Here is a 21,694-nt window from a genome sequence, read left to right as displayed (position 1 = left end):
ACTTCTGACTAATTAATTAGGAACTAGAAACTGTGCCCAGTAGAACACAGACCAACGCCAAAGTGGCAGTTTGTCTATTGCCCACACTCACTGCCAGGTTGCCTGTTTGGCCAGTCAGCAGGAAAAGGTGAACCAGTTCTTCCTTAATTGGACCAGGACCAACAGCAGTGGTGGATAAACTCCAGCGCTTGTACTTGATGTATCCTGGTCAAATATTACTCGGCTGCAAGAGAAAACGTTGCAGAGTCAAAATTCTACTTGGGTTAAGGCGGGCTACTTGAGTAGTAGCTTTAAAAAAAAAATACTTTTAGAAATACATGAGCATTCAAAAGATCAAATTTAAAAAGTAAATTTTCTTTAATATCAAAACATTGAATTTAGAATTTAGAAAACTATAAATAATGGTGCAGTTAAAGCAGATCTGCAAGCTTATCACATCTCAACATGTTGTGTGCTTTCTATAAATGCTCCCCCCCCTACATGACCTCATTGATGGACAGAAATGATTGGCTGGTGCTGAAACAGTTTGGCTGTCTGTCTCTCCTTGGTGTTTGTTAGTTTGCGGCTGCAGAATCCTCGGGTCGTTGCAGGACTACAATTACATCTCAGATTTATCTCTACGACACCCTGGCCAAGTGGCCAACGCTCCAAGTGTAGCAGAGTGACTCACTGCCTCAGCCTGACAGTAAACAAATGAAACCAAATGGACCCTTACGTGTCCATTTGGTTTCATTTCTATACTGTCAGAGTTAAGTGGAGACCTTGACATTTTAAAGTTTGAGAACTGATGATTTTGACCAAAATGCAGGTTTAAATTGAATTCTGCAAGGCATCTCTATTTACGATTAAACAGGATTTTTTACAATGCTCCGTCAATTCTATCACGATTTATACGATACCTCTGAAAAGGCATATCGTGGAGACATTGTATCGTCTCAACGATAATTATCACCATATCGCCCACCCCTACTTTCACATGGGAGTACCGAGTTCGAACCCTGGGCGTTACACAAGCATCCTAGACCCTTCTCCCTCCTGGCTCCCAAGCTGTGGGATGATCTCTGACCATGTGCAAGTTATAATTTGATGTAGGCTTACAGCATGTATGAATTAAAAAGAGCAGTTCATGTGTTTCTTTTATAGAAAAACATGTAGGCCTATTTACAGGCTATTGTAAAGAGGATAAGACCACATTTAATGTAGTATTTTATCTTATGTTTACCCACTGTTGTATGCCATCCATCCATCCTGCATGTTAGACAGATGTTAAGTTGATGTTGTATCCTCTATTTACTCTGATCATACTAACTCTTTGTAAGTCACTCTGAATGAGATCTGTTTAAATTGCAATTTATGAAACTCATTTCATAAATGGACTGCAGGGCATAGCCTCTGGTCACAGGATTCCACAGGCCACCAGGTTGCGTGCAACAGCAGCATCTTCCCCTTGCCCCCCATCATAAAACTGTACAATGTTTACAGACTTGACGTGTTATTCTATTGGACTATTTTATAGCTGTGTTCTATACATGAATACACTTCTTAGGATATTTCGATATTTTCTCTGCTCTATGAGTTCTGACTGAACCGTCAACATAGAGTTATAATGACCGTCAAAGTAATTTCCATCCTCATTGGGCAGGAGGAGGTCCGCTATTCTCTTCTGTCCAATCACAAAAAAAATAAACGCTGTGTTCGTCACTAGGCACTAGGCAGGTTAGAGTCCCCGTCGACCAATCGGCTTCCTCCGGGGCTCAGAGCGCAGACTAGAGCGACCGACGCAGCGAGCTGAGAGGAGCCGAGAGACAGCGTCTGAGAGCCGGGGAGCCGCTGACGGATGTCCCGCTGAAAAGCCTGCTCCTCCACCAGGACCACCAGCACTACCCAGGCAGCACCATGAATAAGACCAAGAGCAAGAAGGACAAGGTGAACATGACCGTGATGATAAAACATGAACACCATGTCATAACGGGACGGTGTGAATGTTAATATTAATGTGTTTTTTTATTGGGCTTATATGGAGCTAGCCATATAGCGGGCTAGCAGACAGATATACCCAGTTATTGTAACGCTATAAACGATAGGTTATGGTAGTGTATTATGTTGGCTATAATAATACATTATTTGTTTTGAATATTTGGAATTCTATTTTTTTTGTAATGATTAGTTGGATTTTATTTTATTATTAAATGTACTATGTTTACAAACGTGTTATTGGAGTGTTTTAAAGCTGTGTATTTATGTAGCTTTGAATTATTTTGTGTGAATTTTTATTTCTTGAATGTACATTTATTCGATTTAAAAAATAATAATAGCATAGGGGGCGGGGGGACTGCACTGTTACTGTAGCTTGTTGCTGCTTTATAAAGGCCTGTCTCCGCTAAGCTAAAGCGCTAGCTGTATTAGTTGTGTTGAATCAAAGCTTCATTCATTCATTCATTCAGTGATCAGGGTGGGAGGGACGGTTCGGCAGCATCACTTGATGAAGCCATGAATTCAGTGGTTTGACAGAAACCCCCTCAACGACAACCACAGTATGAATGTATGATTGATGCCTCAGCTCAGCTGTTAAATCAACTCATATTTTATTCAGTGTTTGCTTACTAGATATAGAATACCGTGGTTAAATGTGCTGTGTGTTCTATTTGGGGGGAATGATTACTGTTATGTATCCTCAAATGTAGCCTATGCTCAGTTATATTGTATACTGTATACCCTCAAATACAGTGACCTGTGTATGATGCATAATTGATCAAATTCTCAATGAAACAGTCTAGGCATCATTTTTTATTGTGATGCTGCATAAAAATATGCTACTTCAACTTCACACCATTTACACCAACATGATTTGATTTTGATTGATGTAAAAACAAAAGAAGCCGTACACAAAATATAAAAATAAGAGCCAGGAGGAGGCAAGAAGCCCAAAGCCAAGGTCTTATACAAGGCCTCTAACATAGAGGCCTACTAATTGTACATGATTTGAAAACAAGTTATAAACGTATAGAATTTACAAGTGATGATGCCATGATCAAGTTCAGGCTATATATATATATATATATATATATATATATATATATATATATATATATATATATATATATCGTCACTGTCGGGCAGAAACCTCGTACCTCCAAGTTTCAAATTTGTACGTTTTTTCGTAAAGTAAAGCCCTAGTTCATCACACAAGACTAAAGCACAGAAGTAGTGAAAATAGCTGATCTACAAGCACACAACGCATCGCGGTGCGAGGCGTTGTGTGCTTGTAGATCGGCTATTTTCACTAGTTTAGATCATTTTTAAAACGATAAATACAAAACGAACGGTTTTGGACATAAAAGGTTTCCACCCGACAACGACGATACAATAGTGATGTATGTAACACAGGGTAAATAAGCAGTGTGTTCTGGTTGACAGGAGCCGGTGAAGGCTGCTAAGAGCAGCAGTAAAAACAGTGCCAGTAAAGAACCGACAGCCGAGAACTCGGATGAGGTGAGTCTGACATTACTGACAACCTGTTTACCTAAGGGTACTGTTGGGGAAGTGGTATCTTTTGGTTAAAACAAAACGTTCTTAAAAGGTTAACGCATTATATTCTGACAGTGAATTGAGTGTTTGTCAGTAACAGGAGTATCCCTGTCTCTAGCTCTTTATTAACAAGAAAATGTTTCTTTTGGTGGGTTGCCAAGTTTCAGCCAATCAGGAGAGAGTACCCATTTATCAGCTTCATTTTTATAGTGTTCCTTTTCCAATTTTATCTGCTCATTTCTTTGTGCCATCACTTCCAATTCCACTTGTCTTGTTTATCCTATATCCCCAGATTGACATCCCAATCTGAAAATGCATTTTCTGTTCATTAAAGCATTGGAGAGACAATCTGTTACTGAACAGAATATATAGTTATTTAACACTTATTTCTATTAGGCTATTCCTTAATTAGCAAAGGAATGATTTAGCCCACCTCATATTTAGCCTACTCTATAAACATTATATTACATAGATTATGAATACATATCGTCTACATAACATTATATTTCACACAGACTCACAGACAGAATGCAGATATGTTTTATTTCTTTTTTATGACCGATAACCGACCCTCGTTAACAGTTAATTAACTGTTAATTAACCATTTAGAATGGATGAATGTCTGGGACTCACTCAGGTCTCAGATTAACACCCTGCATGTAAGGTCATAACACTGCTACAGGGAGCCCACTATAACTAAACAATGCTACTGTAAATGTAATCCTTAATGAGTGAATAACAGAGACTATATCCACTACATGTTTGGGGCGGCTGTGGCTCAGGAGGATGGCCAATGATCCGTGGGTCGGTGGTTCTGGCTCCTCCTGTCCACATGTGGAAGTGTCCTTGGGCAAGACACTGAACCCCACATTGCCTCCAGTGAGTTGGTCTGTGCAAGCTTGCCACCATTGGTGTGTGAATGTGGGAAGTGAGTAGGACCCTGGTGTTGAATATTCGCAGCTTAACTTCCCAATGTATGAATGAATGAATGAATGGACCATTGTAACTTGCTTAGAAAAGCTCTATAAAATGCCATCTATTTATATGTATATAGGAAACCTGTATTTCTTACAGTCAATGAAGAGGTTTGCTGTCACAATCTGCTGGCTCTGTCATCATGGATCAAAGTTCTCAGTCTGAGATCAGTCATTTGGATTCCATAGAAGTCTGCATGTCTTCAATGGAAGCATTTTGTGCAGCCAAAATAGCCGAGCTATAGGCTGTTTTCGGTATATACTGTGTATATATTATATATATAACCAGTAAGACTCCCTAATCGGGAGATAAGCGACCGTTGGTCGCTTTTCTCCACAATCTGTCGGTAGATAATGCCGGTCTTATATAAGGGTCATTTGTGTACGGTGTGATGTCATACTGATGTCAGCAGTGTGATGTCATACTGATGTCAGCAGCTATGTCTCTATATATGGAGTTATATGTTGTTCGTGTCCAAATATGGGGCTTGTGAGGTAGTGAGATTCGTCGGTTATCTCCATATATGGAGGGATGTGTTGGTTATCTCCATATCTGGAGATTCAACCTTCAACGTGTAACTATGGCTACCTAACGACTAGCCACATGACGTGAAGGTGAGTGAGGGTCTTTGTAACAGCCACCCCCAGATTTCCCGTGGAAATCTGTACAATATCGAGAAGGCCCGAACGGAAACTCTTAGTCAACTGGCCACCCCATCAAAGAGTAAAGGGACATCAAGGCCTCTCTCTTGTCAATGGGCTGGTGTCGGCCACCCCGTACGGGTTCTAGTCTGAGGTGATAGCCTGCCACCCCGTTAGTAGGCAGGGGTCCCGACAAGCCAAGGGGTCGATTGCACCAGCTTCCTCCTGCCGCGAAGGGTGCCAGCATGACTCACACCATCCTTCCTAGACGATTTTGACATCTTGTTACTAATCTGTCGGTAGATAATGCCGGTCTTATATAAGGGTCATTTGTGTACGGTGTGATGTCATACTGATGTCAGCAGTGTGATGTCATACTGATGCGGAGATATGAGCAGGGCAAAGGTGTGATGTGTGACCGACCGACGGACGGACGGCCGGTGGAATAAAACCCTAATGGTCTCAGATATTTCATAAAAGCTAAGGTATCCTCAGTCTGTGATTGCTTCACCTGGTTGACAGTAAGTAGAACAGCAGGGACAACAGTGTTGATATTATTTCTCACAGGATGATGGTATACCTGCTGGGCCATGGGCCTGATGCACCTCCAACGGTGCCGATAGTCATTTTACATATTGTGTTAATTGTTTATCAATTACAATCATTGTCTATTCAAGTACAAATACGTTTTAATTTGGGGGTCCTTGACATGAAGATTTTGGAGAACCTAAACAACATTAGGACGAAAGCCCACATAAACAACTACACTTTATAACAGGGTTTCTCAAAGTGGGTGCCTTGACGCAAGTCCAGTGGTGCCTTAGACCCTCTATGATTAATAAAACAGACTTGAATTGCGCTGACACTTTGTGAGTTTGTAGATCTGCTATGTTTGGCGAATGTTCCCCCCAGTCCCCAGAATAAGGAATAGGGCAAGTCATTTTCAATCTGTCCTAATGGACACAGATATTCTCTCAAGTTTTCCTTGTGCTGTACTGTATCTTAGGGGGAAAGATGTACCTATTTATGCACATAAATGTAAGGTTCTATAAAGTAACACTGTAATTCAGGGATGTCTTGTTATTTACAGGGGTGACCTGAGACAAAAAGGTTTGAGAACCACTGTTCTAGAAACAAGCCTACCAAGTTTTGCCAAGCAAAAGTACTAGATAAGCTCGAAACTCGGTGCGGAATGCGGTACGGAACGCAGTGAGAAGCAACACATTTTGAACTTGTAGATCATCTACTTTGGCTGTAGTGTGAGCAGTGTTATTAATTAACAAAAAGATAAGAAAAAGAGAGAGGAAAAAAAACACAAATATTTAGAACGTGGAGATGAGAGGTTTCTGCCCCACAGCGATAATACGATAAGCGGACACTGTGTTTGGGTCTCCCTGGCTGATGAAGGTCAGTGCGACCCAAGCGTTGTATGTTTTTGTATTAAATTGTTGCTGTAAGTGAAGCCAGGGTATTCTTATGCGTTTGGCTGTCCACCCCTATGCACCCGTCCTTTTAAGTTATTAACTGTGGTTCAAAAGGACTTCTTGTACTAACACATGAACACTACATTATATTAAATACATTATGAAGACATGCTGCATTATGTAACATCACATTTTATACTTATACTCATACTGTATTCATACTGTATTCAGACCCTTACAGTTCCATTTGGCTCTTTTTGTATACCTGAGTTAAACTCTACACTCTACAACAGTTAAAGAGGTGGTGCCATAGTTTTGTACTTTTTTCTGTTTTGTATGTGTCTATGGAGTTAACATTACTCTAATAGACCCCCATGTATGGTTATAATGTGCAGATTTGCCTTCCCTGTGTATTTTTTGGTTTCTTCCTGCAAGCTGAAAGCCTTTGAGTCAAAAAACACTGATTTAATGACATCATAAAATCATCACCTCCCCTTTTACCACAGAGCAACACTGTGGGTGTGGCTGGGTCACCATCCACATGGCAACCAGGCATACATAATGAACCTGTGGGTGTGGCCATATAAAAACATAATTTTAACACTTTCTGTACTCTTTTTTTTGGGGGAAATCTTCCTCCTAGTATAATCATAATACCTGATCATCATGTTTTTGGGGGGTGGGGGTAATCATGGCACCCCATCTTTAAATGAACAGTGACGAATTTACTCTACACCATTTAAAATGTAAATGAACAGTGTTGATTTTACTCCGGTCTTGAGTTTCTGTTTTGCTTTAATCCATGCACTTGCTCAAGGGTAGGGATTCAAACACAGACACATCACCCAGGGAAGAACTACTTTAATAAAAGAAAATGTGAAATTATAAAGTTATTAAACGTGTCAGTCTTCTCTTTGTATATTTAGTCATATTATTAGTCATATCTGCCCTGTGTAACTGTTGTTTATGAATCCTAAAGGTCTTTTTAATGTTTCAAGTGCAATGCCAAAAACACAATTAGATTATTAACCACAGTCATTTGAGTGACAAATAATCGTCAAGTGAAATGTCACGACAGTTACGTCCCTAAATGTCTCTGTTAACTCTAAGGGGCCTTTTCCACCGGCAAAGAACCGGTTCTGGTTCTTTCTCCCGCCTATGGGATGAACCAGAGGTGAGCTTTTCCACCGAGAACCGGAGTTGGTTCAGAACCGTAAAAGTTGGTTCCGAACGGGAACCACAAAATCCTTGGTTCCTCTGATTCAATCATGGTTCAATCTGGTGGAAACGCAAGCCGGTTCGCAAGAACGAACCAAGGTTCCAAGAAAGTTGAACCGGCACTGGTTCTGGAACCAGTTCTTTGCCGGTGGAAAAGGCCCCAAATGTCCCTGTTACCTCTATTTGGTTCCATTTGTACACTCTCCTTGAAATGTAAAGTTTGAGAACCACTGTGCTACACTAAATGCAACAGAGCCTTAAACCTTTAAGATCTGGAACCAGGCCTGGAATTTCGTCAGTTTAGGGGCAAGGCCAATTGGCCTTTGGTGTTGTCAAATTTTTGAGGGCACAAAGGCCAAGTGCCAGGGCAGGAAGGCCATCATTAAAACAATGATTTTAAGTCCACGCCACAGTCATAATTAATTTAGCTTAAACGTTAAGGTTTAATGTAATACCTTTCAATTAAATAAATATCAAGAACCTGTTTATTTCTGTTTTGCCATGTGCAGTGGTGTAAAGTAACTAAGTACATTTACTTAAGTATTGTACTTAATTGTTTATTGTAATTTTGAGTATTTCTAACACTTACTTCTACTCCACTACATCTCGGATCCAAATATTGTACTTTTACTCCACTACAATTATTTGAAACCTTTAGTTACCAGTTACTTTGCATATATAAATTATAATATTATTAAACATACATGAACCACTTTAGCCCTATTTAGGCTATTTGAAAATAACCAAGCTTATAGAAAAAATAGCAAATCTACAAGCTCAAGATGTGTCGCATAACTATGCGTTGTGAGCTTGTAGATCTGCTATTTTCAAACATTTTGTACTTTTACTTTTGGTAATTTAAGTACATTTTGATACCAATACTTTTGTACTTTTACTCAAGTTTATTTTGAATTTGAGGACTTTTACTTGCAACCGGAGTATTTCTACATTGCAGTAGGCTATTGATACTTTTACTTAAGTAAAGCATTTGAGTACTTTTTCCACCACTGGCCATGTGTTGTGCACGCACGCACGCACGCGCGCACACACACACACACTCCTCCCTCCCGTTCGCGGAGTGATCCTTTCTCAACAATAATGTACTTTCTGACAGCTCAGCCTCTTGGGGAAAGAATAGCTTTTGGTTCCCTTAGTGCTGCATTTTGGTTGTTGTCCTGAGCTCAGCAGAGCTCCGTTTGAAAGCATTCGTTCGCACATTCGGATTTATTCAACAGGCTGCGTTAGATGTAACTCCCGTTTAGCCCGGTGATGTTTTTGTGTTGTATAAACACTGTGTCGCGGGACTCCGGCGGCTCCACTATGCGGCGGCTGCTACTCTGTTCTGTTGCTACTACGAGCGTAAATGGAATCTACTACTGGTCATGTGAGGAGCTCAGCCAACCACGCACTGCTGTTACCGTAATGACTGGAAAATCGCGCAGAGGAAAAAACGGTAAAAAGCAGTTAATGGACTGCTGTGGGCGCCGGGGCACCACGGCCACTGTGGCCGTTTGGGCATGTCATTTTTCGAGGGGCACACGGCCAAAGAGAGGGGCAACGACGGCCATGGCCGTCGTGGCCGCCGTGATTTTCCTGCCCTGTCTGGAACACATTATTACGCATTATTACTTTAACTATTATTTTAAGCTTTAACTATTCAAAAATAGCAGATATACAAGCTCACAGTGCTATTTTTGAAGAAATTGTGAAACTTTGTGCAAGTCTTTGTATAGTTTGACCCGATTCTAAATTCTTCTTCTAAATCAGTGGTTCTCAAATGTCAAGGACCCCCAAAATCACACGTATTTGGCTGTGGACCCCCATTTCAAAATATGTTGTTCCAGGGACCCCACAGAAGCAAATATTTGAGTTACAAATGTTGCTTTTAAAAAGATATTCAAAGATTAAAAAAAAAAATAGCAGATCTACAAGCTCTGCAAGCTTTTATAACTGCTATTTTTAATAGTTAGAGCATAAAATAATGGTTAAAGTGTTAGGTCTTATCTAGTGTCACCTGTGAAAGAAGTAAAGAAGAGGCCCAATTTATTTTCCAATATGGCTGCTGTGCATAGAGCCTATTGATCTGAACTTCTCATCTGCAAGGGCATTGACCATCAGCATACCGTAAAAATGCACAGTGATGGAGCCCATCTTTCACTTTGTTCATTAGTGTTTTTGTGTAAACAGTGGAGATTCAGAGTTGGTGCTGGTGCACGGCCATGGGCTGCTGTGCAAGAGACACAAGCAGCCAGGTCGACCAAAACAAGCCCAAAAGAAGCAACTAGGCCACATGAACACACACACACACACACACACACACACACACACACACACACACACACACACACACACACACACACAGAGCTATTTGAAAATAGCCGATCTACAAGGTCACAGCGCATCACAGCGCATTGTGACCTTGTAGATATGCTATTTTTATTATTTATTTGGCAGCCCTGCCTGTAGTAACTGAGTTACTACCCTATCCGAGACCCTAGGGGTCTTGTAGCCCCTGTTGAAGTCTAGAATTTTAAAAGGATAATATTGCCTTCAGTATTTTCTACTAGAGTGTCATTGATTTCTTAGACCAGGTTAATACAGTATATTTTTGTTATTGGTTTGGTGCCTTGCATGGTGTGTGTGTGTGTGTGTGTGTGTGTGTGTGTGTGTGTGTGTGTGTGTGTGTGTGTGTGTGTGTGTGTGTGTGTGTGTGTGTGTGTGTGTGTGTGTGTGTGTGTGTGTGTGTGTGTGTGTGTGTGGATGTACTATGCACTAATGCACTATCTATGTAAAGCGCCTTGGAACATGGCACTATATACATTCACCATTTAAAATGAATTACATTTTCAGCACCTCCATGCAGACTGAGTTTTGAAAACATCGCTGTTCACTGATTTGTCGTTGTTTAGATTTCTTTGTCATTATAATGTATGGCATGTGTAAACTAGAAGCAGTGCTCTTCCGAGCACAGGTCTCCACCAGGCCACACAAATCGGCCTGTTATAGCGCCACCATGAGGCTGATTTAAAAAATGTGGGGCAGAGGTTCTGAATTAGCATCCAGGGAGTGTGTGTGCTCAGTTTGGCAGCGATCGGGCCAACGGCGCCGGAGATTAGCTGGTAACAACCAGGCCACACAAATCGGCCTGTTATAGCGCCACCATGAGGCTGTAAACAGACAGACTGACTGACTGACACAATTAGTGTGCGTGGTGGTTTGGCATGAATCCATATGTATGATTTGATTAATGACAATGTTGTTGATTGTCCATCATGACGTTATGTTATTTATCCTCAGGCCCAACAGCAGCAGAGCAGTAAGAGAGCCAGTAACTCCACCCCTCCGCCCACCCAGCTCAACAAGATCAAATACTCTGGAGGCCCTCAGATCGTCAAGAAGGAGAGGAGACAGAGCTCCTCTCGCTTCAACCTGGCCAAGAACAGAGAGCTGCACAAACTGCCTGCTCTGAAAGGTACAGGACTGCTGACAGAATAGCTACTATTATTTTTGAATACTCCAGACTTTAACGGATTCATTTTGATTCGTTATTCACTGTCCATTGCGCTTAGTTTTTGCACCACATAACCTTTCTCACTAGATCTAGAATTCTAAAAGGATAATATTGCCTTCAATATTTTCTACAAGAGTGTCATTGATTTCTTAGACCAGGATAATACAGTATATTTTTGTTATTAACTCATTGAGTGCCACCCTAGTCACCACTAGAGGGCGCCCAGTGGCCATAGAAAATCCCATAGAGATATGCTGGTATATGCAGAAGCCCTGCAGCCATGACTTGCCTGAACACTTTCCTTTGTGCATGTACAGGAAGAGGATGAAGTTAGCTTGAAGTTAGCTATTGGCTACCAAGCATTTTAGAAGCCTTATTTTCGTCAACTTAGCCATGATTAAACCTTGCACACCTCATGCATGGGAAAAAACAGAGAAGAATGAGCTCTAAAAAATCCAATGCAATCCTGGATTGCATTGGAGTGGATTTGTGCAGTTTGTTCACAGCTTTCAAACAAAAAAATCCGATTGGAAATCCGTTCAGGCATTCTTGAGATAATCGCCATTATGTTTTACATGTTATGTAAACAAACATGGCTGCCCTGTATGTTAGATGGGGTTGTATGGGGGTGGAACATGCAAAATCGCGATTGAAATCATGTTCACTAGATTTGATGGGGTCCAAAAAAAAAAAAAAAAATTCAAATTTTTTTTTTTTTTTTTTTTTTTAAAGCCGAACTAGTTCGGGATCGGCACTCTGCGATACGCTAATAAAGCCGAACTAGTTCGGGATTGGCACTCAATGAGTTAAAGGGATATTTCACTTTAATTTCACATACAGTAGATGAGTTTCAGGCTTACCGATCATAGCAGTGCAGACAACAGACAACAAACCCCAGTATGGGAGAAGAAGCCAATCGGAACACTTTACTTGGCCCAGTGGATGGGAAATTTAAATTTGAAAAAAAAAAACTCATTGATTCACACTTTTTGATGGCTGGTGGTAGGGCATAGCCTTGGATACTCCAAGACCACCACCACCTCAGTGGCCCTTGGCATTTTCTTCTTTAGACATAAGACATAAGGCGTTGAAATACGGAGATACAAGGTTTCTGCCCGCCAGCAACGATAATGCATAGATATTAGAGTTTTCAACGGATCTGAAAATGAAGGCCCGACCCTAACTGGGCCCTACTGGGCCGGCCCGACAATTACCATACCTTTAGGCCCAAAAACCCTGCAAACCAAAAAAACGTGTCAATATGCTCAAAGTCACGCATTCCAACATGCTTTGAATTGAGCAGATTGGACCTTCTGTTCCAGAGATAATGGCCAAAACATCAAATTGAAAACCTGAAATGTGGAAAATGCCATTTCAGGAGGAGGCTGGTTTATGAGGCTAGGGTCCGGGCAGAATTTGAGAACTCTAATAGATATCAGACTGACTGACTGACCTCCTGTCCTTCTCAGATGCGCCCCCTATAGAGCAGGAGGAGCTGTTTGTCCAGAAGCTGCGGCAGTGCTGCGTCCTGTTTGACTTTGTGACCGACCCTCTGAGTGATCTGAAGTACAAGGAGGTGAAGAGAGCCGGGCTGAACGAGATGGTGGAGTACATCACCCACAACAGCGACGTGGTCACCGAGAACATCTACCCTGAAGCTGTCATCATGGTATGCTCTTAAAAACTCAGTCGGTGCCATATTTAAAGTGGGACCTCTTATATTGCCGGTTCGCCAACAAAGGGTTAAAAAAATAGTGTGCACGCTGGTGCACACATTCGTGCACAGATCATGCACTATGCATGTGCATGCTTTTCACAGCTTTCAAACAAAAAAATCCGCTTGGAAATCCGTTCAGGCATTCAGGAGAAGGCAGCCCTTATGTTTTCTTCAAATGTAAACAAACATGGCTGCCATGTTTGAAAGATGGGGTTGGTATGGGGGTTAAACATGCAATTTCGCGATCGCGATCATGCCTAGTACACTGTTGGAGGTCCAAATTTATTAAAAGATTTTTTTTTTTTTTTTTTTGTTGAAAAAAGACGTCCAGAAGACGTCTGGCAGGGAGGTCCATAGTTAAAAAGACGTTTTTATTATAGAAAACATCATTTTTGGCAGGGTATGAGTTAACTCATTCTCTATGCCATGAAAAAGAAATATTTTTTTCACTTACAGGTACCTTTGAAAAAGCGCTGAATATTCTGCTGTCGCTTAGATCCACGCAGCATTCAAAAGACAGACACAGAAAATAAAATCCCTGTCCACTTGCGACGATCCACTCCAAAGTTATCGGCCTCCGCGTCAACCTAGCCCTATATAGAACCTCACCCTCCACTGTAGAACTGTTGTGCTCCGACTCTCTGATCCTTGGAATTTGTATTCCCGTTGCGGAGGAATTTCTCCACGGCGGGGATCACCCTTTTCGCCACCCCAAAGTATCCAAAAAGTAAGGGTACCCACTAAACAATTTGAACCAGAAGTATAACTTTATACGTATAAAAAATGGTCTACCAGAGGTATAGATATGCAAGTTTTTTAGACGTCTAAACTTAGACTAGACGTTTATACCTGGGTCTAAATTTAGACGTCTAATAGACGTCTATATTTAGACCTTAACGGCCGGACGTCTATTAGAAGTCTAAATTTAGACCCAGGTATAAACTTAGACGTCTATTAAAAGTATATTAGACGTCTAGTCTAAGTTTAGACCTCTAAAAAAACTTGCATATCTATACCATTTTTATACGTATAAACTTAGACCTCTTGTATAAGTTTAGACGTATATTAGACGTCTAATATACCTCAAAATGTTTGCTGGGTAGTTCCACGCTCCCAGAGTATACTTTTCCGAATACCGGTACATAAAAAGTTTAAGTCAGGGTTGGGAAAACGGTTTAAATCGCTTATTTAGACTAAATAAATGATTTAAACCGCTTTCCCGTAAACTTTTTATGTGCTGGTGTTCGGAAAATCATTTGGATGTGTTGTGGCGAAAAGGGTAATCCCCTCCGCCATGGAGGAATTCCTCCACAAAGGGCATAGAATTTCCTAGGACCTAATCCCGGAGCACAACAGTTCTACAGAGGAGGGTGAGGTTCTATATGGGGCTCGCGTCAACCTTGAGCCCAGGAAATGTTTACTATACTTGTGGGGACGTTAGGCCTTCACAAGAGTAGTAATAAAAGTACACATGTGCACACACAGACACACACACACACACACACACACACACACACACACACAGTTTTCAGTAAAGCTGTTTTCAGGTCAGGGATTAATGCGTTGTTTTCTTGTAGTTTTCAATCAACTTGTTCAGGACACTGCCTCCATCGTCCAACCCGACCGGAGCAGAGTTCGACCCTGAAGAAGATGAACCCACACTGGAGGCTGCCTGGCCTCACCTACAGGTAACCACGCACATACTGTACGTACACACACACACACACACACACACACACACACTGGAGGCTGCTTGGCCTCACCTACAGGTAACCACACACATCTACACACACGCATATATATCAGGCGTGTCTGCACATGCACATACACCAGTGACAACAAACACACACACACACACACACGCACAGGCACGTGCACAATAAGCTCATCAGAATCACAAACCAAATGCACAATGAAGACAGGAAAGACATAATAAGAAGTTAATAGATGGACTGTGAGAGATGCAGAGAAAGCTGGTTAGAGAACACGTTCAAGAGTTTTTGAAAGAAAGGAAAGGAGTGATACCAGTCTGTAGTTCTTGACAGTTCTTGACATCCAGTTTAAATGGATATGGAATGTTATGTACATTTTCTCACTTTGGCAAAACATTAAAAAAACCGATGTGTGTATCTCTTTCTGTGTGTCTGTCTGCCTGTGTGTCTGTTTTTCCAGTTGGTTTATGAGTTCTTTCTAAGGTTTCTTGAATCGTCAGACTTTCAGCCAAACATTGCCAAAAAATACATCGATCAAAAGTTTGTTATGTCGGTGAGTAATGCTGACCTTTCACCTTTAACCCTTAACCCCCCCCCCCCCCCCCCAACCGACCCTACTATTGAATGTGCATTTGTGTGGATGCTATTTCATCATTGTTACAGAATATTGTGTTCCAATAACCATAATATAATAAAGTAATATAGGCCTAAATAATGATGGCCCTACAGCTGCTGGAGCTGTTCGACAGTGAGGACCCCAGAGAGAGAGACTTCCTGAAGACCATCCTCCACAGAATCTACGGGAAGTTCCTAGGACTGAGGGCCTACATCAGACGACAGATCAATAATATATTCTACAGGTAAGACATCAATGATAACAGATCAATAGTATATTCTACAGGTATCAATAATGTATCCTACAGCTAACAGATCAATAACACATTCTGCCGGTAACATTGATCAATAGGATACAGGACAAAATGGAATGTAAACATATGTGCATAATGTAAAGCACTGGTTTCCAAACAGCCCGGCCCCCTTTTCTGATTGGATATTTGATAGTTCCTATTTTCTTTCCTATAAATTAGCTATGCTGACTAAAACTATGTTGTTGCTCTGAAAAAAGGCGCGTACCTGATGTCCATGTTTTCCCAGGTTTATATACGAGACAGAACATCACAATGGTATTGCAGAACTGCTGGAGATATTGGGCAGGTAAAACACACACACACACACACACACACAATTTGTAACTGTTCCTCGTCAAGTCTAAGCATAAAGGAGTAGTTCACCCCCAAAATGAGTTTTTTTCTATCGATTACTCACCCATGGAGACTTGAGTTCATTTTTTTTTTAATTATCGCATTCCTAAGCCAATAATTTGAGGAGACTCTTTGCAGGCCCATTGATTCCGGATGGGGACCCAAATGCATTTGGGTCTCCATCGGGAATCAATGGGCATAATTTTATTATAATCAAATTATTGGCTCAGGAATGCGACAAAAAAAATATATATATATTATTGAACTCAAGTCTCCATGGTGTGAGTAATCTATAGGAAAGAAAAGTCATTTGGGGGGTGAACTAGTCCTTTAACACCAGAATTTAACCCCCACACCCACGACCACTTGTACATACTATGTTCTCTCTCTCTCTCTCTCTCTCTCTCTCTCTCTCTCTCTCTCTCTCTCTCTCTCTCTCTCTCTCTCTCTCTCTCTCTCTCTCTCTCTCTCTCTCTCTCTCTCTCTCTCTCTCTCCAGTATAATCAATGGTTTTGCTCTCCCTCTGAAAGAAGAACACAAGATGTTTCTGATTAGAGTGCTGCTGCCGCTGCATAAAGTCAAGTCTCTGAGCGTCTACCATCCACAGGTACACACACACACACACACACACACACACACACACACACACACACACACACACACACACACACTTCCTAATGCACCTATATGCACATCCTTAAAAGAAGTGTCTGTCTGTCTCTTTCTCTAGTTAGCATATTGTGTGGTCCAGTTTTTGGAGAAGGACAGCAGTCTTACTGAGCCGGTGAGTATTGGGTTAATATGATTAATCTGTAGCACTAGTCCTTGCCCGTTCGAACATATGTGCTCCGAATTATGTGCAGAGTTTGGGTTATGGGGTGTGCACAGCGTACTGTATGAGGATTGAGGAGGGATTGAATGTAGGTGAAATAGAGAGCTCAGACGCTGGAGCTCAGACACTGCTTACTTAACCTGCAAGCCTCTGAGAGGCTAGCCTTGCCTAGACCTCTAACAAGGTGAACCAACAAAGTCTATAATACTGCTTGGATATAGCCAGGTCGCAGAACTATCGGGTCCCGTGATCGATGGAACTCTGCTCTGCCTGAGCCGAACGGGCTGTTATACAGTATAGCAGGGTTCCCCAATTCGTTTTCCCCAAGGGCCGAATTATGTCTAGGGTACCAAGCCGAGGGCCACAACATTGCAGGGGGCGACGGTGGCGTGACTCCAGCGACAGTTCAGATATCGTCGTTGTCAGGTGAAAATCTTGTATGTCCAAAACTGTTTGTTTTGCATTTATCATTTTAAAAATGATTTAAACTAGTGAAAACAGCCGATCTACAAGCACACAACGCCTCGCAATGCAAGTTGTTGTGTGCTTGTAGATCGGCTGTTTTCACTACTTTTGTGCGACGGCCTTGTATGATGAAGCAGGGCTTTACTTTGGGAAAGAACATACAAATTTGGAGATACGAGGTTTCCCCTCAACAACAACGATATACTAGTGTTGTTGCTGCTCTTATACCACCATTATTACCTTGCAGTATAGGCAGGATTTAGACGTGAGACGTGACACGTGTTGCCATTGTACGGGTCATGGCGTCGGCCCCGGCAAGCCCCCAGAACGGCTTGTACATATTGAAGCTCAAGCTGGCCAAAGCTGGAACTGCAGGCGGGGTGAAAAGTAATGCACAAGCAAAAGAGCGCACCGCTGGGGTCTGCTATGGGGTTCAATGGACGGTTGTGATGTTCGTGACATAATTACGTCTCGACCTCCAATATTTTGGCAACTAAACAGTTGCCAATTTCCCCCACAATGCGCCTGGATTTACCCACAATGCACCGGAATTCAGCTTCTTCCGCATGCTTCAAAACGCCACTGAGCGCTTGCATTGAAATGATTTGCTGGGGGCGGGGCTATCCGCTCTCTATTTACAGTATATGGGCCCCGGCAACACATGCTGTCTATGACGATAGTCTCATGTGACACGAGGGGGGTTATCTACATCAGGCGTTCCCAAACTTTTTTTGTCTCAGGGCACCCCATAAATATTTTTTTAATCCGAGGCACCACTAATTTATGATTTTCACTCCCAGCACCTTATATTTATAGCATATCGTCGTTGTCGGGTGGAAACCTTGTACGTCTAAAACCGTTCGTTTTGTATTTATCATCTATAAGATGTACTAAACTAGTAAAAATAGCCATTTTGGTTAGAACTGACTGAAAATAACTTTGTACTTCAAGTTTCCAAATAAATTCCAAATATCATCAAATTATCTCGCGGCACCCCTGGACTGCCGTCACGGCACCCCAGGGTGCTCCGTCACCCACTTTGAAAACTCCTGATCTATATATATATATAAGGTTCTCAACATCTCCATACACAGTATAGGACACATTTGGGCTCTGTTTCAGCATGTGGCTGTTACCATGGCGGCGGTAACAGTGATGTCAGTCATCTCCAAATGTGGGCACTGGTTCAGCATGCGGCTCAGTATCTGTGACATCAGTTATCTCCAAATGTGGGCACTGTTTAGTATTGGTGATTTCAGCATGCAGGTATATCAATCAGACCTCTCCTCTCCTCTCCTCTCCTCTCCTCTCCTCCCATACCCTCCCCTTCAGGTGATCATGGGTCTGTTGAAGTTCTGGCCTAAGACCCACAGTCCTAAGGAGGTGATGTTCCTCAACGAGCTGGAGGAGATCCTGGACGTCATCGAGCCCTCAGAGTTTGTGAAAGTCCAGGAGCCGCTGTTCAGACAGCTGGCCAAGTGTGTGTCCAGCCCTCACTTCCAGGTACACACACACACACAGGCACATGCACACATAGACATGAAAGGGGGTTTTCACTATGGTGAAAGAAATGCAAATGCCCTCTTTCCATGGCATACCTGAAGGCAGCATTCAAGAGAATTGCCTTGTCCAAACTCTCCTGAACTTGAATGCAGCATCTTATGTTGAAAGAATTGCCCTCACTGTCCATGCTGTACGCCACATCTCCAGTATTGCCTTTTTTATGCTTAGTTTAGTGTGGTATCAAGTACTGAAAATAGCCGACCTCCAAGGCGACGCGTTGTCTGCTATTTTGTGTCTAGAAATACATATTTAGCCATTTGTATGCATGCCCCCAACCACTGAAATCAAAACCGTTAAAATCGCTAAAACGTATGAAAGCACTAAATGAAAACATTTTAACACCCATCTTTTATTGTTTCTATTTACAATCTAAAATATGAACCCTTGTTGTGAAAAAACAAAGTTGTCCTTTAAGTTCAGTAAATCTAACCCTACATTGTTTCACTGACGAAAACTAAATAAAGACTAAGTTATGATTACTAGAACTATGACTAAATACACTGACAATGTTGTGACTAAAAAGTGATTTTATGCTTGTTTGTGTGCTTATTTGTTTTGTGCCCCACAAAAATAGCCAATCTTGTGAGCTTGTAAAAATGTTGTTGAACCTTTGGCACAAAGTATAAATCAGGTATTTATGACACCGTCACGGTCCGACAATGACATTGTGTGTTTGTTTACAGTACATGGCAGCCATGTTGGATACGGCACAACATAAAGCATCACAGTTATGAGCCAGGTGCTCACAGCTTGGCCATTGCCATGCTGTGAGCACCACTCACCGCTCAAAAATAACATATCGCTGAATTCAGCGACTGACCAATCAGAATCAAGCATTCAACCAAGTCGTGTAATAAATACAGTTCTGTATTGCCGTGTATCATTATTGTCCAAACGTGTGTGTGTGTGTGTGTGTGTGTGTGTGTGTGTGTGTGTGTGTGTGTGTGTGTGTGTGTGTGTGTGTGTGTGTGTGTGTGTGTGTGTGTGTGTGTGTGTGTGTGTGTGTGTGTGCGCGCGTGCATGTACCATATGTGTTTGTGTGCAGGTAGCAGAGAGGGCGTTGTATTACTGGAACAATGAGTACATCATGAGTCTGATCAGTGACAACGCTGCTAAGATTCTCCCCATCATGTTTCCTGCTCTGTACAAGAACTCCAAGAGTCACTGGAACAAGTGAGACACACACACACACACACACACACACACACACACACACACACACACACACACAGATGCTGCAAATGAAAATCAAAGCCTGGGTACTGAGGCTACTTTAAAACTATCACCTGCTTTCACTGCTGGCAGAGTAAAGCATGGGCTGAACGCCAAAGGGAAAAAAAGTATCACGCCCACCCAACTTCTGACCACTCGCACTGTCAGAACCAGGCATGTGCGCACATAGACATCAAAGGGGGCTTGAGCCCCTGTCCTTTTATCTGTCTGTAAAAAGTGTCCTCTCAAGACCATGAATGCAATTTTTACTATGGTGAAAGAAATGCAAATGTCCGCTTTCCATGCCGTACCTGAAGGCAGCATTCAAGAGAATTACCTTGTCCAAACTCTCCTGAACTTAATGCAGCTTCTTATGTTGAAAGAATTATTGAAAATAGCCGACCTCCATGCTCACAACGCGTCGCAGCTCGGTGCGTTGTGAGCATGGAGGTCTTCTATTTTCATTTTTTTCACCAAAAGGCCCTTTTAGAAATGTCAGCCCCTGCCTCTCTAACATTCTCTGCACGTCCCTGGTCAGAACTACATCTAGCAGTACGTTGTGCATTTATATATCGCCTTTATCCAAGGCATGGATTGTGTATTACATTCACCCATTCACACACACATTCACACACCGATGGCAGAGGAAACCATGCAAGGGCACTGACCTGCTCATCGGGAGCAATCAGGGCTTCAGAGTTTTGCTCAAGGACACTTCGACACTAACTCTGGGAGAGCCCAGGATTTAAAGGGATCCCTGGCTAATACGACAAATATGCCTTAATACATTATAATTGTCCTCTATAACTACAATGTATAATTAAAAACACCTTAAAGCTATACTGTGTAAGTTGCTCAACTAGTGGTCAGTAGCGTCCGCGTCTTTCGGCCGTTTTTCGCCGCGGACCGGGCCTCACACCCCCGCGTCACCCCCGCGTCTGCCTCCACCTCGCCGAGATCTATCTTGGAGGGGTCCCTGGTTCCTGTGCGTTCAGGCATTCCGGAGAAACGGAGTGTTTCACCCGAGTATAGATAGAGACACACGGGCGCCTACAAATATGGCCGCCCTATTGTGATAGCTAGCGACCCCACTTCAAGATGCGCTGTGATTGGCCGGCAGTGTATAACCCTCGCTGTGATTGGCCGGTAGTGTATGATGACGTCATTTTGCCGGGAAATCCCGCCCCTGTCACTGCTAGAAGAAAATATATAAAGAGAAGGCTTCAGAAGCTGAAAATAACGGAGTGGGTGTTCTAAAACTTTAGCGATTTAAGAGTTAGGACAATTTTAAGATTTGTTTTATAAAAAAAGTTACATGGTATAACTTTAAATATTGTATTTCTTCTAGAAAAAGCTAATCTTTCACTCAATAGAGGAAATGCCTGTCGCAAGTTGATGATGTCATAAAACCATGTGTGTTCTATCCCTATGGAATTTATGGCAAGCATGTGCAAATAAAAACAAACGTAATACTTCCTATGGTTAATATGAGCATCAAATCAATATTTCAAATGTGTGTTTTTTGCGCATGCATGTCATAAATTCCATAGGGATAGACCACGCATGGTTTCATGACATCAACTTGTGACAGGCATTTCCCCTATTAAGTGAAAGATTAGCTATTTCTTGAAGAA

At 42.0% G+C, this 21,694-nt stretch overlaps 1 protein-coding gene across 2 annotated transcripts in view; it reads left to right on the top strand.

Moving 5' to 3' along the window:
• Window positions 1-1,816: 1,816 nt before the first annotated feature.
• The window catches only part of ppp2r5d (protein phosphatase 2, regulatory subunit B', delta), a 32,382-nt gene continuing 12,504 nt past the window's right edge, over window positions 1,817-21,694 (top strand). For both annotated transcript variants that reach the window (XM_080740908.1, XM_080740909.1), the window contains exons 1-12: window positions 1,817-1,926; window positions 3,418-3,492; window positions 11,084-11,258; window positions 12,767-12,966; window positions 14,592-14,702; window positions 15,187-15,279; window positions 15,456-15,586; window positions 15,882-15,941; window positions 16,487-16,595; window positions 16,719-16,772; window positions 18,618-18,788; window positions 19,894-20,021. In XM_080740908.1, coding sequence (XP_080597034.1) covers window positions 1,897-1,926; window positions 3,418-3,492; window positions 11,084-11,258; window positions 12,767-12,966; window positions 14,592-14,702; window positions 15,187-15,279; window positions 15,456-15,586; window positions 15,882-15,941; window positions 16,487-16,595; window positions 16,719-16,772; window positions 18,618-18,788; window positions 19,894-20,021 — 1,337 coding nt within the window. In that variant the 5' untranslated portion in view covers window positions 1,817-1,896. The remainder of the gene's footprint in view (window positions 1,927-3,417; window positions 3,493-11,083; window positions 11,259-12,766; window positions 12,967-14,591; window positions 14,703-15,186; window positions 15,280-15,455; window positions 15,587-15,881; window positions 15,942-16,486; window positions 16,596-16,718; window positions 16,773-18,617; window positions 18,789-19,893; window positions 20,022-21,694) is intronic.

The sequence above is a fragment of the Nannobrachium achirus genome (genome assembly GCF_963921795.1).
Source record: "Nannobrachium achirus genome assembly, chromosome: 13".
In the NCBI taxonomy this organism is placed as follows: domain Eukaryota; kingdom Metazoa; phylum Chordata; class Actinopteri; order Myctophiformes; family Myctophidae; genus Nannobrachium; species Nannobrachium achirus.
Note: the sequence above shows the minus strand (reverse complement) of the source record. Positions and strands in the feature narration are given on the sequence as shown.